At 36.9% G+C, this 27,594-nt stretch overlaps 1 protein-coding gene across 3 annotated transcripts in view; it reads left to right on the forward strand.

Annotated features, from left to right (window-relative positions):
* The first annotated feature begins 258 nt into the window (after nt 1-258).
* The window catches only part of Sec22a (SEC22 homolog A, vesicle trafficking protein), an 85,511-nt gene continuing 58,175 nt past the window's right edge, over nt 259-27,594 (forward strand). The window contains exons 1-4 of one of the 3 annotated variants that reach the window (XM_074073294.1): nt 293-355; nt 4,931-4,947; nt 6,899-7,099; nt 26,533-26,696. In XM_074073294.1, the coding sequence (XP_073929395.1) occupies nt 308-355; nt 4,931-4,947; nt 6,899-7,099; nt 26,533-26,696 (430 nt within the window). In that variant the 5' untranslated portion in view covers nt 293-307. Of the gene's footprint in view, nt 356-4,930; nt 4,948-6,898; nt 7,100-26,532; nt 26,697-27,594 lie in introns of all 3 variants that reach the window. The other 2 variants (XM_074073292.1, XM_074073293.1) reach the window with 2 other exon arrangements.

Genomic DNA, 27,594 nt, shown 5'->3' on the forward strand with positions numbered 1-27,594 from the left:
TGTGACAGACAAACTGCCCCCAGACATAGGGCGGCTAGCAGTGGAGATTAGCCTTCTTTCCGAGGGACAGAATACGCCTGTCCCTAGAGAACCACGCAGTCTCCTGGTACAGGTGAGCGAGAGACTGCCCATTTCCTGAACCGGGCGGGACTAAGGCGGGGCCCGGAAGGGGGCGGGTCATTGAGTGCTTCTCACAGAGCCTGATTGGCCTAGACGAGCCCAGGGGGCGGAGGCGGGGTTTGACTCCGAGGGCACCAGCCACGTTGGACGCGGGACAGCACAGTCTTGAGGCCGCTTCCGACCCACAATGCACCGCGCGGCGCGTCACTCGCAGCGGCGGGTCCCGGCGCGACAGGTACGGCCCGGCCCCTTTCAGTCCTGCTTTCTCTCTGCTCAGGGTCGCTTGGACCCCCGCCCTCCCGCTTCCCTCGCTCCGCCGCCTCCCACCATGGCCTGCTTGGGGCAGGAACCGAGCCATGCATTCGGGCGGGACCTGGGGACCGGGTTGGGCCGCGTAGCTCTGGGGAGGCGGGCATCCTGGGACCCTGTCTCCTTCAACTTGGGTCTGTGGACCGCGCGGGCGGCGGTTGATTCTCGGCCGGCCTGCCCCGAGTATGGCGTAGGTCGGGCAGCGGCGTCTGAGAGGGAGGGACAGTCGCCTTGGGCTGCTAGCTGGTGATGGTGGGGACTCCCTGGCTCCAGCTGTCAGAAGGACTGTGATCCGACTAGGCTGATAGGTGACCCTGGAGAACTTAAGTAGTATTTCCAGCTTCTTTTGGGCAGGGTAGAACTTGAACCAGTGGTTTACTTTGCCATATGTGGAGATTGACCGTTGAGCGCGGAAATTTGTCCGCGTTGGTTTCCGGAGACCCCGTGACGCCCTGTTAAAAGCACTTTGGGAATCCATGTGGCAGGAAGCAGAGATGAGCAATTGGCTCGGCAAGTGGAGGTCTCTGAAAGAAAAGGCCGGGCCCCAGCTGGCTTGAATTGTCCGTGCCAGTAAAAACAGCTTTAGACTTTTCTCCTGCTGCTGGGTCATCATCACCTGGGGCAGGTGGGGCGCTTCAAAATCAGCCCCTCCTATGCCTGTTGAGCTAAGGCAAAGCTCAGCCCAGAGCCAAAGTGTCAGCCATCACACTGGACTTGATGAGATCCAAGCTGATAGACGGAACAACCACTTTTTGAAACTCAAAATTACATTCCACATTACTGGTATTTACTCACATGCCAAAATTGTAAGGAATTAAGCGATACCTTAAACATTACCTACAGTTTCTGGTACATTAGGGCACACCTGAGATCATGCCCTAAATTAATGGGACATCTAGATCTAGACAGTTTATGGGCTGACCGAGTGGCTCAAGTGGTAAGATTCTTGCCTAGTAAGCGTGAGGCCCTGAGTTCAAACTCCAGTACCGAAAAAAAAAAAAAAATCTAGGCAGTTTGTATGTTGAGAACCATCACGTCAGCTTGGTGGTTTTTTGTTGTTGTTTTTTAAAAGAGTGTGACTGATTAAAATTTAAGTATATTTTTTGGTGATGTACGAAAGAGATCCAGGTCTCAGGTCTCATCATTGTGGTGCCTGTGACCGCCATGTATTTGAGTAAGAAATTTGGATACCTTGAGAGGCAGTGCCTTATAGACTTGTTAGAAGTAGTGCTAAATTTAAACCTCTACTTACTGGTTTAGAGAATGAACAAATTATTTAAACTTTATGGACTTGGGTTTCCTCAAAGGTAAAAGGAAACCAATAATACCCACCTCACAGGTTACCAGAAAGCTTAAATGAGGTACTGTGTATAAAATGTCTGGTCTGTAGAGGGTAATCAGTACACAATAAGAATAAATACTTAGTACATTCTTAGAGTGTTTTGCATGATTCTATGAGGCAGGTACTTCTAGTATCTTATTTAAGAAAACCCAATGAGATAGATACTATTAGTTGTCACAGTTTATAGGGGAGGAAATTGAGGTTTAGAAAGGCAAAGTTTGCTCAAGTTACATGGCTGGGCAATCTTGGCTCCAGTATGATCTCTTAACTACCACATTGTACTGCCTCTTAAAGAAAACATAAGCTGTTATTTCATTATTATTTAAAAATGACTAGCTAGATAGATTCTGTATCACTGTGGGGTTTTTTTGTTTGTTTTTGTTTTTTGTCTCATTGGTTTTGGGAGGTTGACGTAGCACAGTAATGTAGAGACATAAGAAACGGGTTTACGGATCAGTTCTGCTATTACTACCAGTATGAACTTGAGAAAGTGAGCCTCAGTTTCCTCATGTGTAAAATGGAGTTTATATCTATCTGAGCTGCGTGTTACTACAAAAATGTTGGGGACTGACACATTTGTGTCAGGGGACCTGTTCCTAGATGTGAATCTAATCTGTTGTGGAGCCTGAAGTCTTATATACACTGTGCAGTGCAGGTGCCCATAATAGGAATATCAAAGACTGCTAGAGAGGTAAGAGGGTACAGACAAAACATCAGAATAAATTCGGATTAGCCTTGGTATCCCTTTCCCTTCCCTTCTTTACTCAAATCTTCTCCCATCCTGTGCATCCCGATTAATACAACCAATTAAGTTAAATCAATCTGTCCCCACTGTGAACATCACAATTATGCAGCCAATACCAAATTAATTCCCATAGATTTTAGCTAGCACTTTTAATAAAATAATGTGCACCAAGTTAGTACTTCCCAAACATTGGTACCATTGCTTATGTAAGCAAATTTGATAAGACAAACATTGAGCTGGGAGCCAGTGGCTCATGCTTGTAATCCTAGCCACTCAGGAGGTAGAGATCAGGAGGATCGCAGTTCGAAACCAGCCTGGGCAAATAGTTTGAGACCTCTCAATAAAACCCATCACAAAAGGTCTGGTAGAGTGAGTTCAAGTCCCAGTACCAGGGGGGAAAAAAGATAAACATTTAAAAATAAAGTAACTACAAAAGTTTTCATACACAAATGGAACAGTGAATCTTGTTGAAATTGTTTTAAGAAGGGTGGAGGATGAAGGAGAGTAATGGAGAGGACTTGATTAGGGTACATTCTTTGCATGTATGGAAATATCACAATGAAATTCCTTTGTACAACTAAAAAGTAATTTATGTGAAATGCTTAAGTAATGCTTATCTTTAAAATTTTCATACACATATTTAAATGAAAGAAAAAAACTTAGATTTTTCTCCTAATTTAAAATAAACTATCTCAAAACTGATCTCACAGATATTATTGCTAAAAAAAATAGGGCAAAAGTCAATTAAAAGACCAGTATTTTGTAAATACAGTACAGGTGGCATGCAGATATGGTAAAGATTCTTAATGTAATGCTTGTGTGGCAAAAAGTTTGGAAATGAATTAGAGTAAAATATGAGTGATCCCAGTATAAAATATCTTTATCTTAAAAGAGGTAATGAAAGAATTTGGCTGTAAAGTAGATAAGAAAAACTGTCATTTTGGGTTTTATTACTTTCTGAGAGATGCCTTCCTGATACTTTGGATCTACAGTTATTATCCTACAAGGTTCTGAAGAAGAGGTGTCAGCATCTTGTTATCTTGGGTTTATGAGATTGCTATCTATTTAGTAATATTAGAGTTTGCTAACCACTTGTGGGAGTTTATTTTCCCTGGCTTTTAAGGATCTACCTAGATTCTAGTTTTGGGTTTTTTTTTTTTCTTTTCATTTTTTGGCAGTACTGGAGTTTGAACTCAGGCCTCATGTTATGCTTGCTAAGCAGGCTGTCTACCATTTGAGCCATGTCCCCTAGATTCTATTTCAGGCTTTTTTCTCCAACAGTTGGAAGTACAGCTAAGTACTCAGATTGCTTATGAGTTTTCTATACCTAAAGGCAGGTGTATTTTCTCTTTGTTAAAAGACTTAACAATTTATCTGTGGTCCTAATAAGAAAAAAACAAAGCAGAAAAAAAAAAAAAACTTGCCAATCCCAAAGCTTCATGCAAGTTTTGTAATTGCTTTCCACGGTTCCACTGGTTCTTCCTTGGTTTTCTCCACCTCCAAGCCTACTAAATTCTAAGTGTACTCTAACCCAGTTTGCCCTTATATGGACAGATTTTTTCCTACTAGCACAGTCCAGATTAGAGGGTTTTATTTTTTATTTTTATTTTTTTTAAATAAACTTCAGTGAGAATCCAAAGTAAAAATTAAACGGGGGGTCTGTTTATTGAGTTGATAGAGAAGAGAGTTCTTATTCTAAGACGACTGGAGTTTGTCTCCAAATTAGTTAAGCCTTGCATTGTTTGTTAGACATTGATCCCAGGTTCTTAACCAGTTTGGATGTTAGATATTAGGCTGGGAGGAATAGACAATTTTTTCTCTTGAGGAAAAAAATCTTACCTACTGATAAATAAAATAGTTCCCTGATAACCTTTTAAGGGAACATAACTGCAGTGTTCTGCCTCTGGTTTCTAGTCTACAGTATGTATTAGGAATATCTGAAATGCGAATTTGTCTAAATATAGTTTTCCATTTAGTAAAGTGGTAGACAATGAACCTGTGTTTGTTCTTTGTGTTTGAATTTTTCTATTTTGGGGATGATGAATCTTGGAGGTAGGAACTATGTATTCTTAATGTCTGACATAATTCCTAGTATACAGTACTCAGTAAATGTTTACTGAGTATTAATTTATTTACTAATAAATAAATTAATTAATTAATTTACTGAATTAATGAAATTTGTAAGTTGGGTAGCACAAGTTTCTCAGTATATGTTTTAGGAAGTATGAGTCATATCTTCTGTCTTCCAAGTCATTAAGAAGAAAAGAATAACTTTGATGAGTATGTGAAAGTTGGCAACCTATTAATAAAGAACATTCCTAATGTTTCTGTTAAGATCCTAGAAAGATCAAGCATTAAAAACACGATCCTTTTTTTTTTTTTTTTTTTTTGGCGGCACTGGGGATTGAACTCAGAGCTTCTCATTTGCTAGGTAAGTGCTCTACCACTTAAGCCATGTCTCCTAGTCCACAATCTACATTTAAATACTAAGAAAATGGACATTTGGAATTATAACTCACAACTTGCTTTCACAATAATTCCTAGAATGGTCATCGGGTTTCAGTGTGTCTGGAAAGATACTGTTTTATATTTAAATAATAAGTACTTGGGTATGAACTAAGACATTTTTCTCCATATGCTGAAGTTAAATTTACAGTTGTAGTTTAGTCAAAAAATTAAAAATTGAAGAGGAAACTATAGTATAGATATTATTCCATCAGGAATCGGAGCTTTCTCTTGATACTGCTTTTAAGATAAAAAAAATAAACTGGATGACTAGGAAAAAATATACTGATTTGTTTATGTAACACTGAGACTTTAGTTTGAAGATTCCACGATAGTAAAAAGGCTCATTTAATTTGCTGCTGCTTTTTTTTCCTTTTAAATAATTGCAGGAGGAAAATGTTAAAGAGTAATGACATTACTGAGAGATTCCTCACCTTTCCTCATGAAGAAAGGAAAAGGTGGTAGTAAATTTAATGCATTCGCTTTATTAGTCAGGTTAATTTTTGATGTCAGATCAGTTACCATGATGAATGGGGCAGTCAGATTTGGACTTCATACAGTAATAAAAACTATTAACTAATTTCCAGACTCTGTACCAATTGGTTTTCTGTGGCTTTTTTTTTTTTTTTTTGTATACTGCTCAGTTTTTCATTTTTAAAATGGGATAATATTGATCTAGCAGAAGTGGGCAGGTAAAAGTTAATCTCTGAAATATATCATCTCTGAAAAAAAAATGAAGATTTTGTCACATTTTAAAAATTTTTACCAATTGGCTTTGCTGCTAATAAGGAAGTACTTGGTGATATTGCTCTCTGGTGTGCTGACAGTTATCAGTCTCAGATGGTGAACACAAGTTAATTCAGTGATTTTCAAAATATCCTTAGACAATAAACATAGTAATCACCTTGGGAATTTGTTAAAACTGAAGATTCTCAAGTCCCAGAACTTTTGGGGGGAATCTAGGAACCTGTATTTCTAACCAAACTTCCAACTTCTTTTATAAGTGAAATTTGAGAACTACTGTAAATTTTATTAAAGTTTGACTATTGGTTTCTTTCAGACTGAGGCCTGTTAAATCCTTTTATCTGTTTTTGTAAGCATGACTTATAAAAGACACCATTATGATTTACTTTTTGGTAAAAAGATTGAGAATAACATTACAAACCAGTATTTCTTTAGCATTAGGATTTGTATTAAATAAATACTGATTATGAGACGAATACATGCCCATTGTAGAATATTGACATTTAAGAAACTAAAACAGCAATCATCCATAGTTTTCTTTCCTGGAGTTGGGCATTATTCTGATTTTGCATCTTTGTTTTATCTGTCTTTCCATTTCCCCCTCCTTTTTCCTTTATCTTTGTGGGAAAAAAATGCATTTTTTATACCAATGTTTTTACTTAACGTATCAGCATTTTGCTACATTATTAAGCTTTTTCCATAAACATAGTGTTTAGTTGCTACATTGTATTCTGTCATATGAGGATGCTGTAATTTACTTAGCTATCACCTTCCTGCAAAATTTTTGTTCTTTTGGTTATTTGAGTGGAAGAGTTTCTCTTTAAATTTTGTCTAGATTTATCAGTATAAGGGTATATACTTAAATTTATTGACATCCAAGGGTATAAATGGTTTCAAATTCTTGTAAAATTGTTTTGAGAATGGTATTTGTACTGGCTTTTATTTTCACCCCTACTTATGGGAATGCCAGATAGAGGCAAATATTATTTTTTGACAGCTAATTTGTTAGCAAACCACAGTATGCCATTGTATTAATTAATGCTCTTTAATTGCTAACAAGTTGAGCAGTTTTGCATATGCTTATCAGCTTTGACTTTAATTTTTATCTAACCCATATTGTTCATCTGTTTTAGGTCATCTCAGTCAGTTGAAATGTCTACGATTTTATCTGCTTCCATTATTCGTGTCAGAGACGGACTGCCACTTTCTGCTTCTACTGATTATGAACAAAGCACAGGAATGCAGAAGTGCAGAAAGTATTTTAAAATGCTCTCAAAGAAACTGGCTCAATTTCCTGATAGATGTACACTGAAAACTGGACATTATAACATTAAGTAAGATTTTAATTTATTTTATTAGAATCACTTGCTTAGTTGGCTGTCATTTTTGTGATGTTTAAGTGGTTACAATAGGAATTAGTGTTTGATTAGTTTAGGAAAACTACTTGTTCAAATTAATGATCGTGTTCTGAACTTAAACTAAACAGTAGTCATCTTGTCATTGGTTTTTTTGTAGAGTCTCTGCCTTTATATCTGACTTTAGAAAATTTTATAGTCTTGCAGTCATAGATAGTCCTTTTCTTCCTTCCTTCCTTTGTGGTACTGGAGTTTGAACTAAGGGCCTGAGGCTTGCTAGGCACTCTACCACTTTAAAGTATTCCTTCTTATAAGTTGCTCACTAGGTATTTATTGGAGTTTTTACCTGCCCAGGATGTTAGTAGGCAAACTGTAATGGGAAATATCAAAAATTTTACCTGATGGCTGCTTTCCAAGAACTGAAGAAGCTTACCTTCTAGTTGGAGGGGATACTTACCACTATATTGTGTATAAAGGAAGTAAAACAGGATGATTGGGGAAGAAAACTAGCTTATGGAAGACAGTGTGACTTCATATGTGGTGTCAGAAAGGATGGCATTTGAATAGAGACCTAAAAAAATGAGAGAGAAGGCAGTTACTTGTGAAGGATACAAGGATGAAGAGCAAGGTTGGTGTAACAGCCAGTGGAGAAGCCCTTCAATACATGTCAAGAGATGAAAAGAAAATCAGTGATGCTGAAACATTGTGGGTAATTAATAGAATGACAAGTTGCGGTCAGAAAAAAGTGGGAATGGGACAGGCTACATGGGGTCTTCTAGGCCATGGTGAGTTTATTAGCCTATTGAACCTAATGCAATAGGTAGCCATTATACTGGAGAGTATATGATCTGATTTTGGCTTTGAGTAGACCATTATGGTTGCTTTGAAGAGTGGATCCTTTTTTTTTTTTTTTTGGAGGCACTGGGGTTTGAACTCAGGGCCTCACGCTTGCTAGGCAGGTGCTCTTACTTCCTGAGCCACTCTATCAGCCACAAAGAGTGGACTCTTAATAAACAAAGAATAGAATCAGATCAGTTAGGAGACTGCTGGAGAAGTTCAGGTAGAGGTGATATTGTAACTTGAATTAGGGTGATAATGAAGAAAAGTGATTAGGTTGGGGCTGTATTTTGGGATTAATACCAACAGATCTTTCTGATGGATTGAAGAGATGTGAAGGAAGAAGAAAAATCCAGAATAACCTACAGGTTTTTGGTCTGAGGAACTGGATGCATAATGGGGTGGAAATGAGTAAGACCGGAGAGGTAAAAATCAAGAGTTCTGTTTTGACATGTTAAATCCAAGATGCCCATTAGACACCCAAAGGGCACAGTCAGGTGGTGCAGCTAGTTATATGAGACTGAAGTTTAGTGAAGAGGACAAATACAGTGATTTAGATTTAGGAGTCAGTTTACAGTTTGTAATTAAATCCACAGAGTCCATCTTAGGAAGCAAACATGGGAAACAATTACAGAATAATTAACTTCGGAGCAGTTTGATGCTGATTATACATACAGAAGAAAAACAGATAAGAAGAAGGTCCATGTGGGATATAATAAGCAAAGCACTTCATTACTGAGACGAGACATGATTCATGTCTTGAATTGATGAGATTTGGCTAAGGTAGGACAGAAGGCATCTAGGTGTAGAGAGAAGAGGCAGAATAAGTAACAGATGTGACTTAGCATGGGCGGTGCATCAGCCTGCTTGCCTAGGTATTAGTGGATGGTGATTTAGGGATAACTATAAGATACGATAATTAGTGTGGGAACAGATCTTCAGTTGCTTTGAAAGTTCAGCTTGAGGGAGATCACTGTAATATAAAAGGTTATAGGAAGTTGCTACTGCAGAGTTAAGGAAAGTGACTTGATAAAAAGCAATTCCAAGATAGTGGAACACAGGTTGAAATGAGAGGAGATATGAGATGCTCAACTTCGTATTCAACTTATTATTAGAGTGTGAAATAGGAAAATAAATATGCAAATAAGGAAGAAAATGCCAAACAAAGACAGTTCAAAAGAAGAAATGGCCAAGTCTGATCAGGTGGAATAGCAGAGGTGATGAGAAGGAAGAACTAACATGACTGAGGTGTTGGAATTGAATGGAATGATAGTGTCATTGTCAGAAATAAGGTTATTGGAAGGGATTGATTATGGAGGGGGATGAGAAAAGAGAAAGATAATGAAGCTCCATGTGATTATTTTAATTGAGTTATGCCAAGGAAGTTCAGTGGAGATGAGATGATTATGAAATCATTCATACAGTTGTAATTGAAATTGCCATGGTAGAAATACTTACTGAATTTAAAGAGAGGCCCAGAGTAAAACCTTAGAGGATGTCCACAACTACATGGATCACTTAGGTAGTGGTAAGATAGTGACGTTATATTTAATTGGGGCTTTGATGATTTAACTAGAAAATGTTGTGTGATGGGAGTGGTTAAAGTATATCTAAAATAATATCTTAGCCTACCTCTATTTGGGAGGGCAAAAACTTGAAACATTTAAATATCTTATGTAATAGGCTCCTTTAGTGCTGGAGTCATTCATTATTCTGAGTTTTACTTGTAGCTTTATAATGGTATAGGCAAATGTCAAAGTTTAAAGACATTGACTCGAATTTTATGTTAATATTGGTAGGTATTCTGGACTTAACTGCTATTTTGTTTTTCATTTCTTTGGTTTCTTCTTCTTTTTTTTTTTCTTGTCTCTTATTGTTTTATTATTCATATGTGCATACAAGGCTTGGGTCATTTCTCCCCCCCTGCCCCGACCCCCTCCCTTACCACCCACCCCACCCCCTCCCTCCCCCCACCCCCTCAATACCCAGCAGAAACTATTTTGCCCTTATTTCTAATTTTGTTGAAGAGAGAGTATAAGCAATAATAGGAAGGAACAAGGGTTTTTGCTGGTTGAGATAAGGATAGCTATACAGGGAGTTGACTCACATTAATTTCCTGTGGGTGTGTGTTACCTTCTAGGTTAATTCTTTTTGATCTAACCTTTTCTCTAGTTCCTGGTCCCCTTCTCCTATTGGCCTCAGTTGCTTTTAAGGTATCTGCTTTAGTTTCTCTGCATTGATGGCAACAAATGCTAGCTAACGTTTTAGGTGTCTTACCTATCCTCACCCCTTCCTTGTGTGCTCTCGCTTTTATCATGTGCTCAAAGTCCAATCCACTTGTTGTATTTGCCCTTGATCTAATGTCCACATATGAGGGAGAACATATGATTTTTGGTCTTTTGGGCTAGGCTAACCTCACTCAGAATGATGTTCTCCAACTCCATTCATTTATGAGTGAATGATAACATTTCGTTCTTCTTCATGGCTGCATAGAATTCCATTGTGTATAGATACCACATTTTCTTAATCCATTCGACAGTGGTGGGGCATCTTGGCTGTTTCCATAACTTGGCTATTGTGAATAGTGCCGCAATAAACATGGGTGTGCATGTGCCTCTGGAGTAACCTGTGTCACAGTCTTTTGGGTAAATCCCCAAGAGTGGTATTGCTGGATCAAATGGTAGATCAATGTTTAGCTTTTTAAGTAGCCTCCAAATTTTTTCCAGAGTGATTGTACTAGTTTACATTCCCACCAACAGTGTAAGAGGGTTCCTTTTTCCCCCGCATCCTCGCGAACAACTGTTGTTCGTGGTGTTGCTAATGATGGCTATTCTAACGGGTGAGGTGGAATCTTAGTGTGGTTTTAATTTGCATTATTGCTAGAGATGGTGAGCATTTTTTCATGTGTTTTTTGGCTATTTGAATTTCTTCTTTTGAGAAAGTTCTGTTTAGTTCACTTGCCCATTTCTTTATTGGTTCATTAGTTTTGGGAGAATTTAGTTTTTTAAGTTCCGTATATATTCTGGTTATCAGTCCTTTGTCTGATATGTAGCTGGCAAATATTTTCTCCCACTCTGTGGGTGTTCTCTTCAGTTTAGAGACCATTTCTTTTGATGAACAGAAGCTTTTTAGTTTTATGAAGTCCCATTTATCTATGCTATCTCTTAGTTGCTGTGCTGCTGGGGTTTCATTGAGAAAGTTCTTGCCTATACCTATTAATTCCAGATTATTTCCTACTCTTTCCTGTACCAACATTAGAGTTTGGGGTCTGATATTAAGATCCTTGATCCATTTTGAGTTAATATTGGTATAGGGTGATATACATGGATCTAGTTTCAGTTTTTTGCAGACTGCTAACCAGTTTTCCCAGCAGTTTTTGTTGAAGAGGCTGCTATTTCTCCATCGTATATTTTTAGCTCCTTTGTCATAGACAAGTTGGTTATAGTTGTATGGCTTCATATTTGGGTACTCTATTCTGTTCCACTGGTCTTCATGTCTGTTTTTGTGCCAGTACCATGCTGTAGGAAGTCAGGTATCGTGATACCTCCAGCATTGTTCTTTTGATTGAGTACTGCCTTGGCTATTCGTGGCCTCTTGTGTTTCCATATAAATTTCACGGTGGATTTTTCAATCTCTTTAATGAATATCATTGGAATTTTGATGGGAATTGCATTAAACATGTAGATTACTTTTGGGAGTATAGACATTTTTACTATGTTGATTCTACCAATCCATGAGCATGGGAATCTCCCCACTTTCTATAGTTTTCCTCAATCTCTTTCCTCAGAAGTTTATAGTTTTCCTTGTAGAGGTCATTCACATCCTTTGTTAAGTTTACACCTAGGTATTTGATTTTTTTTGAGGCTATTGTAAGTGGAATTGTTTTCATATATTCTTTCTCAGTTTGTTCATTATTAGTGTGTAGAAATGGTAATGATTTTTCTATGTTGATTTTATATCCTGCTGCCTTACTATAGCTATTTATGGTGTCTAGGAGCTTTTGAGTAGAGTTTTTTGGGTCTTTAAGGTATAGGATCATATCATCTGCAAATAGGGATATTTTGACAGTTTCTTTACCTATTTGTATTCCTTTTATTCCTTCTTCTTGCCTAATTGCTCTGGCTAGGAATTCCAGTACTATGTTGAATAGGAGTGGAGATAGAGGGCATCCTTGTCTAGTTCCTGATTTTAGAGGGAATGGTTTCAGTTTTTCTCTGTTAAGTATAACGGTAGCTGTAGGTTTGTCATATATAGCATTTATAATGTTGAGGTACTTTCCTTGTATTCCTCATTTTCTTAGAGCTTTTATCATGAAATGGTGTTGGATCTTATCAAAGGCTTTTTCTGCATCTATTGAGATGATCAGGTGTTTTTTGTCTTTGCTTCTGTTAATGTGGTTTATTGCGTTTATTGATTTCCATATCTTGAACCACCCCTGCATTCCTGGGATGAAGCCTACTTGGTCGTGCTGAATGATCTTTTTGATGTGTTGTTGAATTCGGTTTGCCATTATTTTATTGAGGATTTTTGCATCAATGTTCATTCAGGAGAGTAGCCTGTAGTTCTCCTTTCTGGAGGTGTCTTTGCCTGGTTTTGGGATAAGTGTAATACTGGCTTCATAAAATGTGTTAGGCAGTTTTCCTTCCCTTTCTATTTCATGGAACAGCTTAAGGAGGGTTGGTATCAGTTCTTTAAAGGTCTGATAGAATTCAGCAGAGAATCCATCAGGTCCTGGACTTTTCTTTTTGGGGAGACTCTTGATTGCTGCTTCAATTTCATTTTGTGTTATAGATCTATTCAGGTGATTAATATCCTCTTGGTTCAGTTTTGGATGATCATATATATCTAGAAATCTGTCCATTTCTTTAAGATTTTCGAATTTATTTGAATATAGATTCTTGAAGTAGACTGATGATTTCCTGGACTTCCTTGTTGTTTGTTATCTCCCCTTTTGCATTCCTGATTCTACTAATTTGGGTTTTTTCTCTCCTCATTTTAGTCAGGTTGCCAGGGGTCTATCGATCTTGTTTATTTTTTCAAAGAACCAACTTTTTGTTTCATTAATTCTTTGTATGGTTTTTTTGGTTTCTATTTCATTGACTTCAGCTCTTATTTTTATTATTTCTCTCCTTCTATTTGTTTTGGGATTTGCTTGTTCTTGTTTTTCTAGGAGTTTGAGATGTATCATTAGGTCATTGATTTGAGATCTTTCAGTCTTTTTAATATATGCACTCATGGCTATAAACTTTCCTCTCAGGACTGCCTTTGCTGTGTCCCATAGGTTCCGGTAGGTTGTGTTTTCCTTTTCTTTGACTTCCAGGAACTTTCTAATTTCCTCTTTTATTTCATCGATGATCCATTGTTTATTAAGTAATGAGTTATTTAGTTTCCAGCTGTTTGCATGTTTTTTGTCTTTACTTTTGTGGTTGAGTTCTGGTTTTACTGCATTGTGATCAGATAGTATGCATGGTATAATTTCTTTTTTCTTATATTTGCTGAGGCTTGCTTTGTGCCCTAGGATATGATCTAATTTGGAGAAGGTTCCGTGGGCTGCTGAGAAGAATGTATATTGTGTAGAAGTTGGATGAAATGTTCTGTAGACATCAAGTAGGTCCATTTGATCTGTTGTATATTTTAGATCTAGGATTTCTTTATTGATTTTTTGTTTGGATGACCTAACTATTGATGATAATGGGGTGTTAAAGTCTCCCACAACCACTGTGTTGGTGTTAATATATGCTTTTAGGTCCTTCAGGGTATGTTTGATGAAATTGGGTGCGTTGACATTGGGTGCATACAGGTTGATGATTATTAGTTCCTTTTAGTCTATTTCCCCTTTTATTAGTATGGAATGTCCTTCTTTATCTCGTTTTATCAATGTAGGTTTGATGTGTGCTTTGTCAGAGATAAGTATTGCTACTCCTTCCTTTTTTCCGGGGCCATTGGCTTGGTAAATAATCTTCCAGGCTTTCATCCTAAGCCTATGCTTATTTCTGTTGGTGAGTTGGGTCTCCTGTAAGCGACAAATTGTTGGATCTTCCTTTTTAATCCATTTCGTCAAGTGGTGCCTTTTGATGGGTGAATTAAGTCCATTAACATTAAGTGTTACTACTGATAGGTATGTGGTGATTCCTGTCATTTAGTTGTCTTAGTTGTTTGAAGGTTTGATTGTGTGTACCTAAATTGAGGTTACTGTCTACTTTCTTGCTTTTTCTTCTCCTGTATTTGGTGCTGCCTGTCCTTTCATGGTTATGTTGGGTTTCACTTTCTGTGTGCAGAATCCCTTGAAGAATCTTTTGTAGTGGTGGCTTTGTGGTCACATATTGTTTTAGTTTGTGCTGATCATGGATGACTTTTATTGTTCCATCTATTTTGAATGATAGTTTTGCTGGGTAGAGTATCCTGGGGTTGAAGTTATTTTCATTCAGTGCCCGGAAGATCTCACCCCACGCTCTTATTGTTTTTTATGTTTCTGTTATGTTTCTTGTTTTTTATGTTTTATGTTGCTGTGATTTTGATGGGTTTACCTTTGTATGTTACTTGTTTTTTCACTCTTACAGCCTTCAATATTCTTTCCCTAGTTTCTGAACTTGTTTTTTTAATGATGATATGTCATGGGGTAGTTCTATTTTGATCTGGTCTGTTTGGTGTCCTGGAGGCCTCTTGCATCTGTATGGGAATATCTTTCTCTAGATTTGGGAAATTTTCTGTTATTATTTTTTTGAATGTATTATGCATTCCCTTCGCTTGCCCCTCTTCTCCTTCTTCGTTGCCCATGATTCTTAAGTTTGGTTTTTTGATGGAGTCGGTGAGTTCTTTCATTTTCTTTTCACAGGTCTTGAGTTGTTTAATTAATAGTTTTTGGTTTTTCCTTTAAATACCATTTCATCTTCGAGTTCTGAGATTCTGTTTTCTGTTTGTTCTATTCTGCTAGATTGGCCTTCCGTTTTGTTCTGCAATTCTGTTTCATTCTTTTTTCTGAGGATTTCCATATCCTGGTGGTTTCCTCTTTAATGTTGTCTATTTTTGTCCTGAGTTCATTTATCTCTTTATTAATTGTGTTCTCTGTTTCACTTTGGTGTTTATACAGTACTTCTATGGTTTCCTTTATTTCTTTTGCTTTTTCAAATTCTCTATTTTTGTTGTCTTGGAATTTCTTGAATGTCTCCTGTACATGTTGGCTGACCATATCCAGTATCATCTCTATAAAATTCTCATTGAGTACCTGTAGTATGTCTTCTTTTAAATTATTCTTGTGGGCTTCATTGGGTACTGTGGTATAGTTTATCTCATTTTGTTGGAGTCTGGCTGTGAGTATCTGTTCTCTTCATTCCCCTCTGGTTCCTGTACTAATTTTTTGCTTTGGGGAAACTGGTTTCCCTGTTTTTTCTGTCTTCCCGTCATTGTCCTTGGTGTTGTTACTGTGCCTGTACCATGTGCAATTAATTATTTTCTAGGCTGTAATAATAACAATGGTAATATTTAGAATGGAAGGGTGAGAGGAGATGGAAAGCAAGAAGTTAAAGAAAAGGGAAAAACAAATAAACAGACAAGTAGTAGAAAACAAAACAAGGAATCAAATAAGAAACTTTCAAAGGTATAAACAGGGAGTGTTAGTGTACTAATCGACAGTAAGCTGTACAGGCATTAGAGAGGCAGAGAGAGGACTGAAAATAAAAAGAATAAAGAAGAAAAAAAAATGAAAGAAATATATATATATAAATAAAATAAAACAAAATGATAAATTGAAAATTAAAAAAAAAACAAAAAAACAAAACCTCCAAGTTCAAATGCAATGAAGTTTCAGTCTTAATAATTTTGATGTCCGTCCCAGTCTCCAATCCTGGAGATGGTGACTCAGATGTTGTTCTGTAGTTGTCTCATCAGAGGGAACGCATAAAGTAGAACAAAACACTTCTGCGTCTTCCCAAGCCATCTGGTGCGGGCGACTGGTGGCCCCGGGGCCCTTCTGATTTCTCTGTTTAACGTGAAGTGGAGATTCTCTCGCCGGCTGGAGGTGTGGAGGGGTCAACGTTTTGCCTCTTCTTGGTGGTTTTGCCTGCAAGGTATATCTCCAGCGTCTCTCCAAGATTTCACTATAGGAGGCACACTTTCTGCTTCCTCCCTCTAGCTGCCATCTTGGAATCTCCTGGTTTCTTTTCTTAAAAGTAGAGCAAAATGTGGAAAAATACTAATACCCCCCCATTCTATTTGTGAATTCTAGATTTTGTATTATTTATTTTTTGCCTGATCTTATTTTGAGGCAATAATAATAGTAATGATAATAATAATTATTGTTGTTATTCAAGAGGACAAGTAAAGGAACAAGATGAAAGAAATATAGAGACAAGAAAATAATAAACTGAGGTAACATTTCCTTCTGGTGATACAAATTAACCGGTCCATTCATTCATTAGGAAAAGTCTGCACATTCTGCTCTGAGTTTCCTTGTGGCCAGTACAAAAGGGGATAATTAGTAGGATCAATTATAGGACTTTATGTCCATTGAATAAAAATGTTGTCTATCATGTTGTGAGACATGAAAAAGGACAGCATTTGGGTAGCATGGTTCCAGCAGCCATAACAGTGATTTTATTAATGAGGTTTTTTTTTTTTTTTGTTTTGTTTTTTTAAATATTCCTTGGTATAAGCAAATGGTATGATACAAAAGGTTTTATGAAATAGTTTAGTTGTGGAGTAAATCTACTGAGATCTAATGTGGCTGGATCCAAGAATACAGGTCTGATATATGTAAAGGAATAGATTACATGACTTTTATAACCATGCATAGAAAATGCCTATGTATGTAGTTTTTGTAGCCATGCTTTCACAAAAGACTGGGAAACAAAATTTTTAGTTCTAGCTCCTGATAAGAAACTGGATTTCATAAATTTTCTATCTTCAATAAGAGATCTTGTTGGTTGGTTTCTAGTTTATTGAGGTTTTCACAGTGTATAACAACAAATTTAGTCTGAAATATATAAAATTGGTAATTTATTCATGTTACCTGACTTAAAATTTTCACATGACAGCTAAATGCCTCTACTTTTCTTACATCCTCTCCTACTTAGAAAAATGATGAATTTCATCTGGTTGTAGTAGCTGGGCACTTCATTTTGGCTATGGACCACATTCCTTGGAGCATGTATCATTTGAACTAGCACTGTGTCTTTCAGATGTCATAGTGGCTGCTAAATGAGGGATGAGGGATAGTTATTTTGAGAGTTTGCAGTGTTCAGAGCACCATGGAATTAAGTCTTCATTTTCTCCAAGGTTTCAGCTTTGGAGAAACTTTGTTGATTGACCTTCTTAATTAGGCAGGGTGGGGTAGAGTGTGGTATTATCCAGTTTTGTGATTTGTTTTCACATTCCATAGTGATAGAATGCTCTCTATATAAAATTTTGAGGAAATCATTTGTTTCATAAATTAAAGGATACTTTCCTGAAACTTTAATAAATAAACTTACTTCATTGCTTAAAAGCCAATGGCTAAAGTAATAATTTTGAACATATGAAAATTAAGTTTTCTCATCTGAGATCTTAAAACTTGGTAATTGGCTTTGAGGGTTAAAAATCAAAGTTATATATCTTGAGATTTCTTTTAACATTGAGACATTGATCTTATAAAAAGACAAATATCCTTAAGGAGGTAAGTCATACCCTATTGTGAATTTTATTGCAAGGAAAAATAATTTTTTACTTTTTTCACTGCAAATTCATTTCAAGTCAGAGAAGGGCTGTGACCCTCCTAGGTTCTTGCCTTGCCTGAGGGCTTACTTTCTCCTCTTTTGTCCCCACACTGCTACCTCCAACCAGGAATATTCTTTTAAGCCTACTTACTTTTTAGTTTTGCTTTCTAGCAGGGCTTTTTTTTTTTTTTTCATTGTTTGGTGATATTGTTTATTATAGGAGTAACAGCTTCAACAATAACCCAATTATGGAGTACCAACAATTGCTAGGCACTTTACTTAATGTTATCATTAAACTGCAGCAGCTCTGTGAATGGCTAATAAATAGATCTCTTTCCCATTACTGGAGGACACAACTCATGTTAGCTTAAGCACAAAAAAAAAGTATTGTGAAGGATAAGTGTCGAGCTGGCTTATCAGATGTTGCTGTAGGAATCTTTCATTTCTACAGTCTTTTAACTTTTGCAGTTAGGTATTCTTCACGGACTGAAAAACATTGTACTAGTAGTTTGAAACTTACTTAATTCCAGCTGAGCAACTCTGCTCCCTCCATGTTTCAAGAACAGGACTTTAACTGGCTTTGTTTGTATCATGGCCCATTTCTGCACTAGTCATTGTGGCTTAGAGAGGATAAGGTACTCTTCGTTGTCCAGACCTGGATCACACAGCCACCCTTTGACAAGCAGCTTTACCATACCCATATAGAATGGTGGTAGGACTGGAAGTAATTCTCCAAAGGAAAGGAGATATAGGATACTGGTAGCTAGAAATTGTAGCCATTATCACCCCTATTTCCTGTCATCCCTAGGAATCTAATTACTCTTTTAATTCACTTTCTGTGAGAAAATGAGATCCAAGTGCAACAAACTTTGCTAATATAACCAGTAGGTAAATTAGGGATTATCTGTGAGTGGTCAGTTATCTAAAAAAGAGTTAGAATCTTCACTCTTTGGGGTGTGGAAGTATTAAGACAAGGAAAGGATGAATTAGGAGATAGTTTAATTCTACAGAAAAGATGAAGGATGTCAAAGGCAAATTTTGGTTGGTCTGTGTTTCATCCAGGGCTCTGATGATATAATCATCTTCATCTTCTTAAAATTATCTTGCACACTCCTTTAGCTTTCTGTTATAAGTTGGCATTGCCCAGCACACTGCATATTGAATAAATATTTTCATATTTAATGAGGTTAAAATTAGTTGCTAAAATGGGTCTTTTATTCATGGAATAATTTTGCTCATGATTTTATTCTTTATCATTAGAGGGTAATTGAAAGTTGGCCATATAAGAAAAGAATAAATGAGAAAATGTGAAGTTACTGGTATAATGCTGAATATGACAGACTCAGTTTTAATGAATTCTCTTTCTGGTTCTTACCTCCTTTCTGACCCACTGATGGCAAAGTGTTTTGTGTTCAATTTATATTTCCTATTAGACATATTTGGTTATGACAAACACCATAAGGTATGCTCACTTTCATAGTGTTAACATTTTTATTTAATATTTAAAAGTTTACATATTGTATTTTTTTGGAATTCAGTATGGAAGGTTCTATTTTTAAAGTAATATTTTTCTTACACTTAGCAATTTTAGCAGTAGATTAGAAATGGCACATCCTATTGAAGAACTTTTTCTACATCCAGAGAAACTATTCAGTCCTGGCATTGGTGGCTCATGCCTATAATACTAGCTACTTAGGAGTCACAGACCTCCTAGATTGAGGTTTGTGGCCAGCCTGGGCAAATACTTTGTGAGACCCTATCTCAAAAATACCCAACACAAAACAGGGCTGGCAGAATGGCTCAAGCGGTAGAGTACCTGCCTAGCAAACATAAGGCCTTGAGTTCAAACCTTAGTGCTGCCAAAAAAGGAAAACTATTTAGTGGACAAATGTGGCTACAAAATATATGCAGATTTTTTGTGTGTCATGAATGATTTTAGAGTGAAAATTATATATATAATATAAATATTATTACTATGTCTGTTTATAAATAGTTTCTATATACCTATTTAGCATGCTACAAAAGGCAGTTCTGTACGTTTATCTTTTTTTTTTTTTTGATCATTGTTTTATCTCTGGTAATTGTGTTGCAAGCTCCTGGCAGGCAGGGTAACTTGTCTTTGACATCCAAATCTATAGAGTAGCATGCTAGACTTATGCCAGGAGTTCTATGATCTGTTGAGTGGAAGAACATTGTTTTTACTGTGTAGTTTGATGCAACAGGCCAGAATTATCCTAAAAATGTCAGTGTTTAATAGGTGATGTGTAAAATTTCTTTGACAGATTGTATATAAAATCAGTGTCAAAGTTTCATGTCTAAAACCACTTATTCATTTTTGTTGGACTTGTGGTATGGTTTGGACATATGATTGATTTGCTTTTTAACAAAGCAGTTGGAAGGAGTAAAACCCCTCATCTGGAAGTTAAACTTCTACCGGCCTTACTGTTTAGGATACACTTGTTCCTGGAAGGACATAAAGAAGTTCCTAATGCTTGTGCCTGGAAAGGGAACTAAAGATATAATGAAATTGGATAAATTCCTTGGCCAGAAGAAAAGCAGTAGTTAGAAAGATCAGACCCTATTGGCACCAAAACCCAGAAGTGAAAGGGAATTTAAAATTAAATAAAAAAGGAAATTAGAGTAAAGTAGGGAGAAAATGACAATTTAAAAATTATATCAAGGTAGAGGGGAGAACCAGAGAGAGAACGAACACACATGCTCAGTGCATACATACATGCATACACATGTAATAACAATGATAAAGGGAGAGCAGACTTGGTTGCTAGAACTGCGTAGCCACATGGTGGTACCCACAGCAGAAATGGGTAATTCTGCATGGTGTCTGAGAGCATTCTTCACTAAGGACATGGGGAAGGTTCACTGACCTGAATCCTGAAATCATGTGGAGAACAGTGACTGGATGAGTAGATGAAATACTCTCTTCTGTCATTTAGTCAAGTATTTATTGAGCTGCTTTGTGTAGATCCACTGGGCTATACAATTATCTGTGCATGATACACTCAAGAAATAGTGTATAAATGAGTGAATGATGTCAACTTTGCACTTGCTTGTTCACTCATTTACTGAGAATGTAGTGTGCACTAGACACAAAATATAGTCACTGCTAAGAACACAGTGGTGAACAGTTCAGAAATCATCCCTGCTCTTGTGGAATATATTTATTATTGAGAGAGACATTGCAGATAAACACAGATGTAAGTATAGCTTGGGCTAGTTCATGAAGAATAACAACTGCTATGCTATAATCATGAGAGTAAGATTTGTTTAGATTGTGTGCTTTGGGAAGGACTAAGAACTGAAGGATATATGAAGGCAAAATTGCCACTGAACAATGATCAGACAATAAAGGACAGGAATGTAAAACAGGTCATGTTAAAGGGAAGGTACTAGCAGGAGGGGAAGAGTAAATGAAGAAGGTAAAGGGGGTGAATATGGTTGATGTACTTTCTATACATGTATGAATATGGAACACTGAAACCTGTTGAAGTCATTTTTAAGAAGGGAGTCAGGGCTGGGGAGGAAGAATAATGGATGGGATGAACCAAACTGGGATACAAACATCCCCCTCCCCCCTAGTATAACTATCATATACTAATAACAGTGTTTTTTTAAAAAAGCCTGAAGGATAAGTAGGAGTTAATAGGTCAGACAGAATTAGAGCAGAGTAGAAGTGGATTTGGAGGATTATGTGTGGGGAAGATAGTTCCTGAAGTTTCTCAGGTTGGGAGTGGGTTGGCCTTCCTTCGATGCTGAAACAAGGCTAGTGTGGGTTAGAATGAGGAGAGGGAGGAGTAGTGTTGCATAAGATGAAGTGGAGAAGTTAGCAGGGCTTCCCAGCTTTGAGGATATACCTGTGATACAAGTTCTAAAATCCTCAAGTGTCATTACTCTTACTTTAGGCAAAAGAATAGTGATTGATTTGTGACTTGGAAAAAGTGAAAAAAAATGTTGTGAATTAGGATATAATTTGTTTATCTGTACTATATGGACATTGGTGTTGTGTTGTGGAAAGATTGTGGGCTCTGGAATCCTAACTAAATTCATCCCAGCTATGTTACTTTAGTGTAACTTTTGGTAAGTTACTAAGCTTCCCTGAGCCTCTGTTCCTTCATTTGTGGAATGGAGCTAGTAGTGTTCTCTTATTGTGAGAATGAAATTAAATAAAATATGTGAAGTATTCAGTATTTCAGTAGAGGGCCTGGCTCATAGAGTGGGTAGTAAATGTACCTACTGCTGTTGTTACTGCTGTTTGTCTTCTTCCTCCTCAAGGCAGAGGGATAACTGCTAGATTGTGTGTAAAACATAAACAGAGCAAATTTGATGGACATGACTAAAGCAGGCACAAACCAGCATGTCTGTAGTGACATTAGAGTATTTCAAAAGCAGTCCTCTGTGAGACGGTGGGAATCTTTCAGTTGGTCCCAGTAGTGATTGAAAAGGCAGATATTTTTTTCTTATTACAAATGTGAATCAACTGAGGTGGTATGTACTTTTGAAAAACTGTTTTTTCATTCGAAAGAATGAATTGTAAGGCTAACTTTACTATGAAAAGCCATAATAATGTAGAACACTTTTTAGGCTTTTCAGAGAGTATCATACAATTACAGTAAGATAACACCTTCCTGAAAATGCTAGCATACAATTTTTAAAAAAAGAGTTTCTTTTTTTTTTTTTCTCATACAGTTTTCTAGTTAAGTTTAGTACAAGCAAGATAAACCATTTGGGATAAATTACCAGGTAGGTGTCTCATTATATTTTTAATATGGAAATACGATAAAACCCTGACATAACATAAAAAAAGGGTCCAAAATTTCAGTCATATTATTGGGGGATAATGAAGTCATTCCTGGGTCCCCAGTTGGGAGTTGGGAATATATAAGAGCCAATTATCAATTGTGTTCAAGTTATGCAAGTTACTGAACGCTAATGACATGTGAAAGAATTTTGATAATGACAGTTTCGGGGGAAGATTAAAAAAACCAAAAAACAGTGGAAAAAACATGTTGACACATGCTTATAATTCCAGCACTTGGGAGGCAGAGATCTTGTGGTTCCTGGTTTGAGGCCAGCCAGGGCTACATAATAAGACCCTGTTTCAAAATTTAAAAATGAGTTGAGTGTGGTCTATAATCCCAGTCACTCCAGAGGCAGAGATCTGGAGGCCCCCAGTTTGAGGCCAGCCCCAGCAAAATGTTGGCAAGATGCCCTCAACAAACAAGCCAGGCATGGTGGTTTATCCTCATAATCCCAACAGTGAAGGAAGTGTAGGTAGGAGAATCACATCCAAGGCTGGCCAGGGGCAAAAACTCAAGGTCCTACCTGAAAAATATCTAAAGCAATAAAGGGGTCAGGGTGTGGCTCCAGTGGTAGAGTGCCTGTCTAGCATGTGTGGGGCTCTGAGTTCAAACCTAGTATTGCCTCCTCAAATCAAAACATATTTTGGCCTTTGATTTAAATATTAATTTGTAGAAAAGTTCAATATGCTGTTGCTAAACTTTTTTGATTATGACCCTTAAGCAGAAATAGTTTATTTTGTGAACATAAATTTATGCATATAGGAAACTAAAAAGTTTCATGAAACAATATACACCTCCAAATTTTCTGTTAAATTCAATTATATATATTTTTAGAAATACTGTAACTTACTAAACTAATTTAATGACCTACTAAAGGGTTACAATTTACACTTCAAAAAACATTGCAGAAAATGGCTTTGTATCAAGTGGAACTTCAGAAAGGAATTCCAGGTTCCTAGAATCATAAGATTAGCACAATTTTACCACTACTATATCCCACATCATTGTAAGTAATTAATAGGTGCTAGCCCTATGTCATTTGACTGTCAGGGATGGTCTTAATAAAAAGTATTCATACTCACACAAACACATGTATAGTACTTGCATATGAGAATTTATATACATAAACTCACTCTCACTAGAAAGATGTATAGGGAATTAAGGAAAACTGGATACGTGTGGGCAGAGGAGAGAGCAAGTTACTTTTTTTTAAATTTCTTTTATTGGCAGCACTAAGGTTTGCACTCAGGTCCTCATGCTTGCTAGGCAGACACTTGAGCCACTCTACCAGCACTATTTTCTGGTTTTTTTTTTTTTGTTTTTTTTTTTTTTTTTTGAGATAGGGTTTCTATAACTCTTTGCCTGGGCTGGCTTTGAACTGTGACCCTCTTGAGTAGCTAGGATTGCCATGCCCAGCTAGAGTAATGTACTTTAAATACAGAGTACCCTTTTGTTTTCATTCTTTGAAATTCTGAACTGTGAACATATTTACTCCAGAGGTTTAGTGTAAGTAAATAAATTCTGTATCTACATTAGTAGAGAAAATAATTGTTCTTCTATATGGATCTGTTCTTGGCAGTAAGGATTACTGTGATTGGCAGCATGTAGCACACTAGTAGGGAGTGACAGCCTGGATGCTGTTTTCTGCCCCTGCCGTGGACCAGCTATGTTGACAGTGCTATAAAAGCCTATCCAGGGGATTTATTGAAAGGGTCAATTTGTGCTGGGCATGGTGGTGCACATCTGTAATCCCAGCTACTTAGGAGACAGAGGCAGGAGGATTGTGAGTTCAAGACCAGCCCTGGAGAAGTCAGGGAGACCCTATCTAAAAAATAAAATCCAAGAAAAAGGGCTTGAGATCATGGCTTAATTGGTAGAGTGCTAGCATGTGCAGGGCCCTGTGTTCAATCCCCAGTAGCCAAGTAAAAAAAAAAAAAAAGTGGCCATTGGTGTACCATGCTCTGCTCATTTATTCCGGAGGGAAGGTATAACACATGATTAGTTTTTTTTTCTTTTATTATTCATATGTGCATACAGGCTTGGGTCATTTCTCCCCCCTGCCCCCACCCCCTCCCTTACCACCCACTCCGCCCCCTCCCTCTCCCCCCCACCCCCTCAATACCCAGCAGAAACTATTTTGCCTTTATCTCTAATTTTGTTGTAGAGAGAGTATAAGCAATAATAGGAAGGACCAAGGGTTTTTGCTGGTTGAGATAAGGATAGCTATACAGGGCACTGACTCACATTAATTTCCTGTGCGTGTGTGTTACATGTTTTTTTTTTTTTAATAGAACATGGTTAATTTAAATGATTCAGTGATGAAGAAGTTTTTGTTTTTAATTATAATTTGTTATTTAGAAGTAGTTCAATCTTACAAAGAAGTTTTAGGAATAAGAAAAGTACAAATAATACTAGTTCCCATATTCATCTTTTGTGACCATCTTACCTGCCCATCTGATTTTTTTTTCTGAACCATTTGAGAGAAATTTATAAATACTATGCCCCTTTCTTCTTAGTTATTTCAAAGTGCATTTTCTAAGATGGGGGATTCTCTTTTACTTAATTATGTATAGTATTCAGCTGTAGTAAATTTATTTTTTATTTTTTACTTATTTTTTGGTGGGTTTGGGGTTTGAAATCAGGGCTTCATGCTCCGCCACTTGGCTCACACCTCCCGTTGTATTTTTAATTTTTTTTGTTGTTGTTGAGACTGGGGTTTTGAACTCAGGGTTTCACACTTGCAAAGCAGTACTCTACTGCTTGAACCACACCTCCAGTGCATTTTGCTCTGGTTATTTTGAAGATGAGGTCTCATAAACTGTTTGCTCAGTGTGGCCTCAAACAGCCATTCTTCCAATCTCAGCCTCCCAAGTAGCTAGGATTACAAGCATGAGCCACTGGTGCCAGCTGAAGTAAACTTAGTACTGATACTTTACGTTTAATCTATTTGCCTGTTTTCCATTTTTGTCACTCAACCGTAGAAATGTCCTTTATAGCATTTCAGTCCCCTCTGTGGCATAGGATCCTGACTAGGGTTAGGTATTACATTTAATTCTCATAGCTTTTTAGAGTCCTTTGACTGGATTCTAAAACATTCCCACATCTTTCTTTTTTACAACATTGAGATTTTTAAAGAATGTGTCTTCCCTCTTTAAAAAAATAGAATATTGGTCATTCTGATGTTGCTTTATGATTAGGTTCAGGTTATATATTTTCAGCCAGAAAATATGATGTTAGAATACTTGGTCAATGTGTTGTCTAGTTTCTACTACATGGTATTTTCTTGTTACAACTAATAAGCCGTCCAATGGAAGGCATTTTAAAATGATGCATATATACTAATGTGCATTAAAATTTCCCTCAAGATTTAACATTCATGATTATACTTGCCTGATCTAAATTTTACTATATTGGCTGTAAAATAATTTTTTCAGTTCTAGCACTACTCCTCATTTACAACATTCTGCTGTAAGCAAGAGTTGTCCTTTCTCCCCACCCCCCTTTTTTTTATTACTGTTATGAATTTAAAAACTCCTCCCTTTTCCCCTCAGTGGTTCATAATTCATTACTGTGTAAAGGACTTGATCCTTGGGTAAATGATGATTTCAAGAGGCCAGTAACTACCCTAATATTATGAGTAAAGTTCTGTTTGTTTGGGCATCTTTCTGGGGATAGTGTCCATAACTTTGATCAGGAACTCTTAAGGTTCTTGACTTGAGTGTTAATTTCCAGTAGTTTTTGTAGAGGGTTGGACTTTAAGCTATCTGTAATTCTTATGTGTTTGCATGTATTCTTTCCCCTGTGTTCTACCCCCAAGTAAATAACTGAAATGTTAGAACCATAGTGTGTCTCTCTGTCTTGTACATCCCATTATTTTTGTCTACTCTTTTTAAACCACAACTTCAAATATTTTGGGTTCCTTTAAATTTTTTGCTTAAGTATGTAATAAATGTTAGTATCTTCATTGCTACTGTAGCAACAGTTTATAGTGTATAGAATCAGTCTTGTGAAGCAATGAATTACCTTGATTTAATTCGAAATTTTAAAACCAATGTTTTTTACACTATAGTTTTATTAGCTCTCTTGGAGTGAGCTACATGATGTTGTGCACTGAAAATTACCCAAATGTTCTCGCCTTCTCTTTCCTGGATGAGCTTCAGAAGGAGTTCATTACTACTTACAACGTAATGAAGACAAATACTGCTGTCAGACCATATTGTTTCATTGAATTTGGTAAGGTCTTGATATTTTTTCCCCTTTTTATTGTACCATCTCCATACAGTCATGAGCAATTTTTAATCTAACAGTAAGAGGCAGGGGGAAAACTTCAGCTACCTCACTTCTGATAGAATAATTTGGCAAATAATCTGTCAGTTATGCAACTTCTTACTTAATTTGATTTGCGGGGAGGGGGATGTGTTTAAACTGAAGGAGATTGTGATAATTACCACAAAGAGTTAATCCCAAAGGACAGTTTGTTAATAAGTAATGCATAAGTCAGAGATTCAGAGTTTTGTGTTTATATGATAATCTTTTATAGTCTGCTTAATGTAGAACAGCTGTTGGCAAACATTTGTTGGAAAGGACCAGAGAGTACATATTTTAGGCCTGAAGGGCCGTACAGTCTCTGCCACACTACTCAGCTCTGCTGTTGTAGCTTGGAAGTAACTACAGGCAATGCATAAATGAGTGGGTGCAGTTGTTGTCTAATAAAACTTTATTTACAAAACCAGAAGGCTAAATTTGGCCTGTGGGCAGTAGTTTGATCAGCTCCTGATATAGGCGCATGTGTGTGTGGGGGGGTGAAGATGTGAGTAGTAAAAATAAAATTCTCCTTGGAAGATATTTAGGACATATCTTTGGTTTCACTTATTCTTTAAAATATACATTTTAATGATATAAGCAATAGATTAAGGAAACTGATTTGTAACATGTTGCTTATTGTACGTGTTCTTATGTAATTACAGGTCTAACATTTCATAAGATAAGAATCCCTATAAAAATTAAGACATTGGTTTAAAGTGAAAGCTGTTTTTTGTTTCTGTAATTCCTTGAAGTGAATGTAATACACTCAGGTAGTATTAAACCCTTAGTTCAATTATAGTTATTAATTTCTGTAGTGTTAATAGTT

This window comes from Castor canadensis, chromosome 5, assembly GCF_047511655.1.
Source record: "Castor canadensis chromosome 5, mCasCan1.hap1v2, whole genome shotgun sequence".
Lineage (NCBI taxonomy): Eukaryota > Metazoa > Chordata > Mammalia > Rodentia > Castoridae > Castor > Castor canadensis.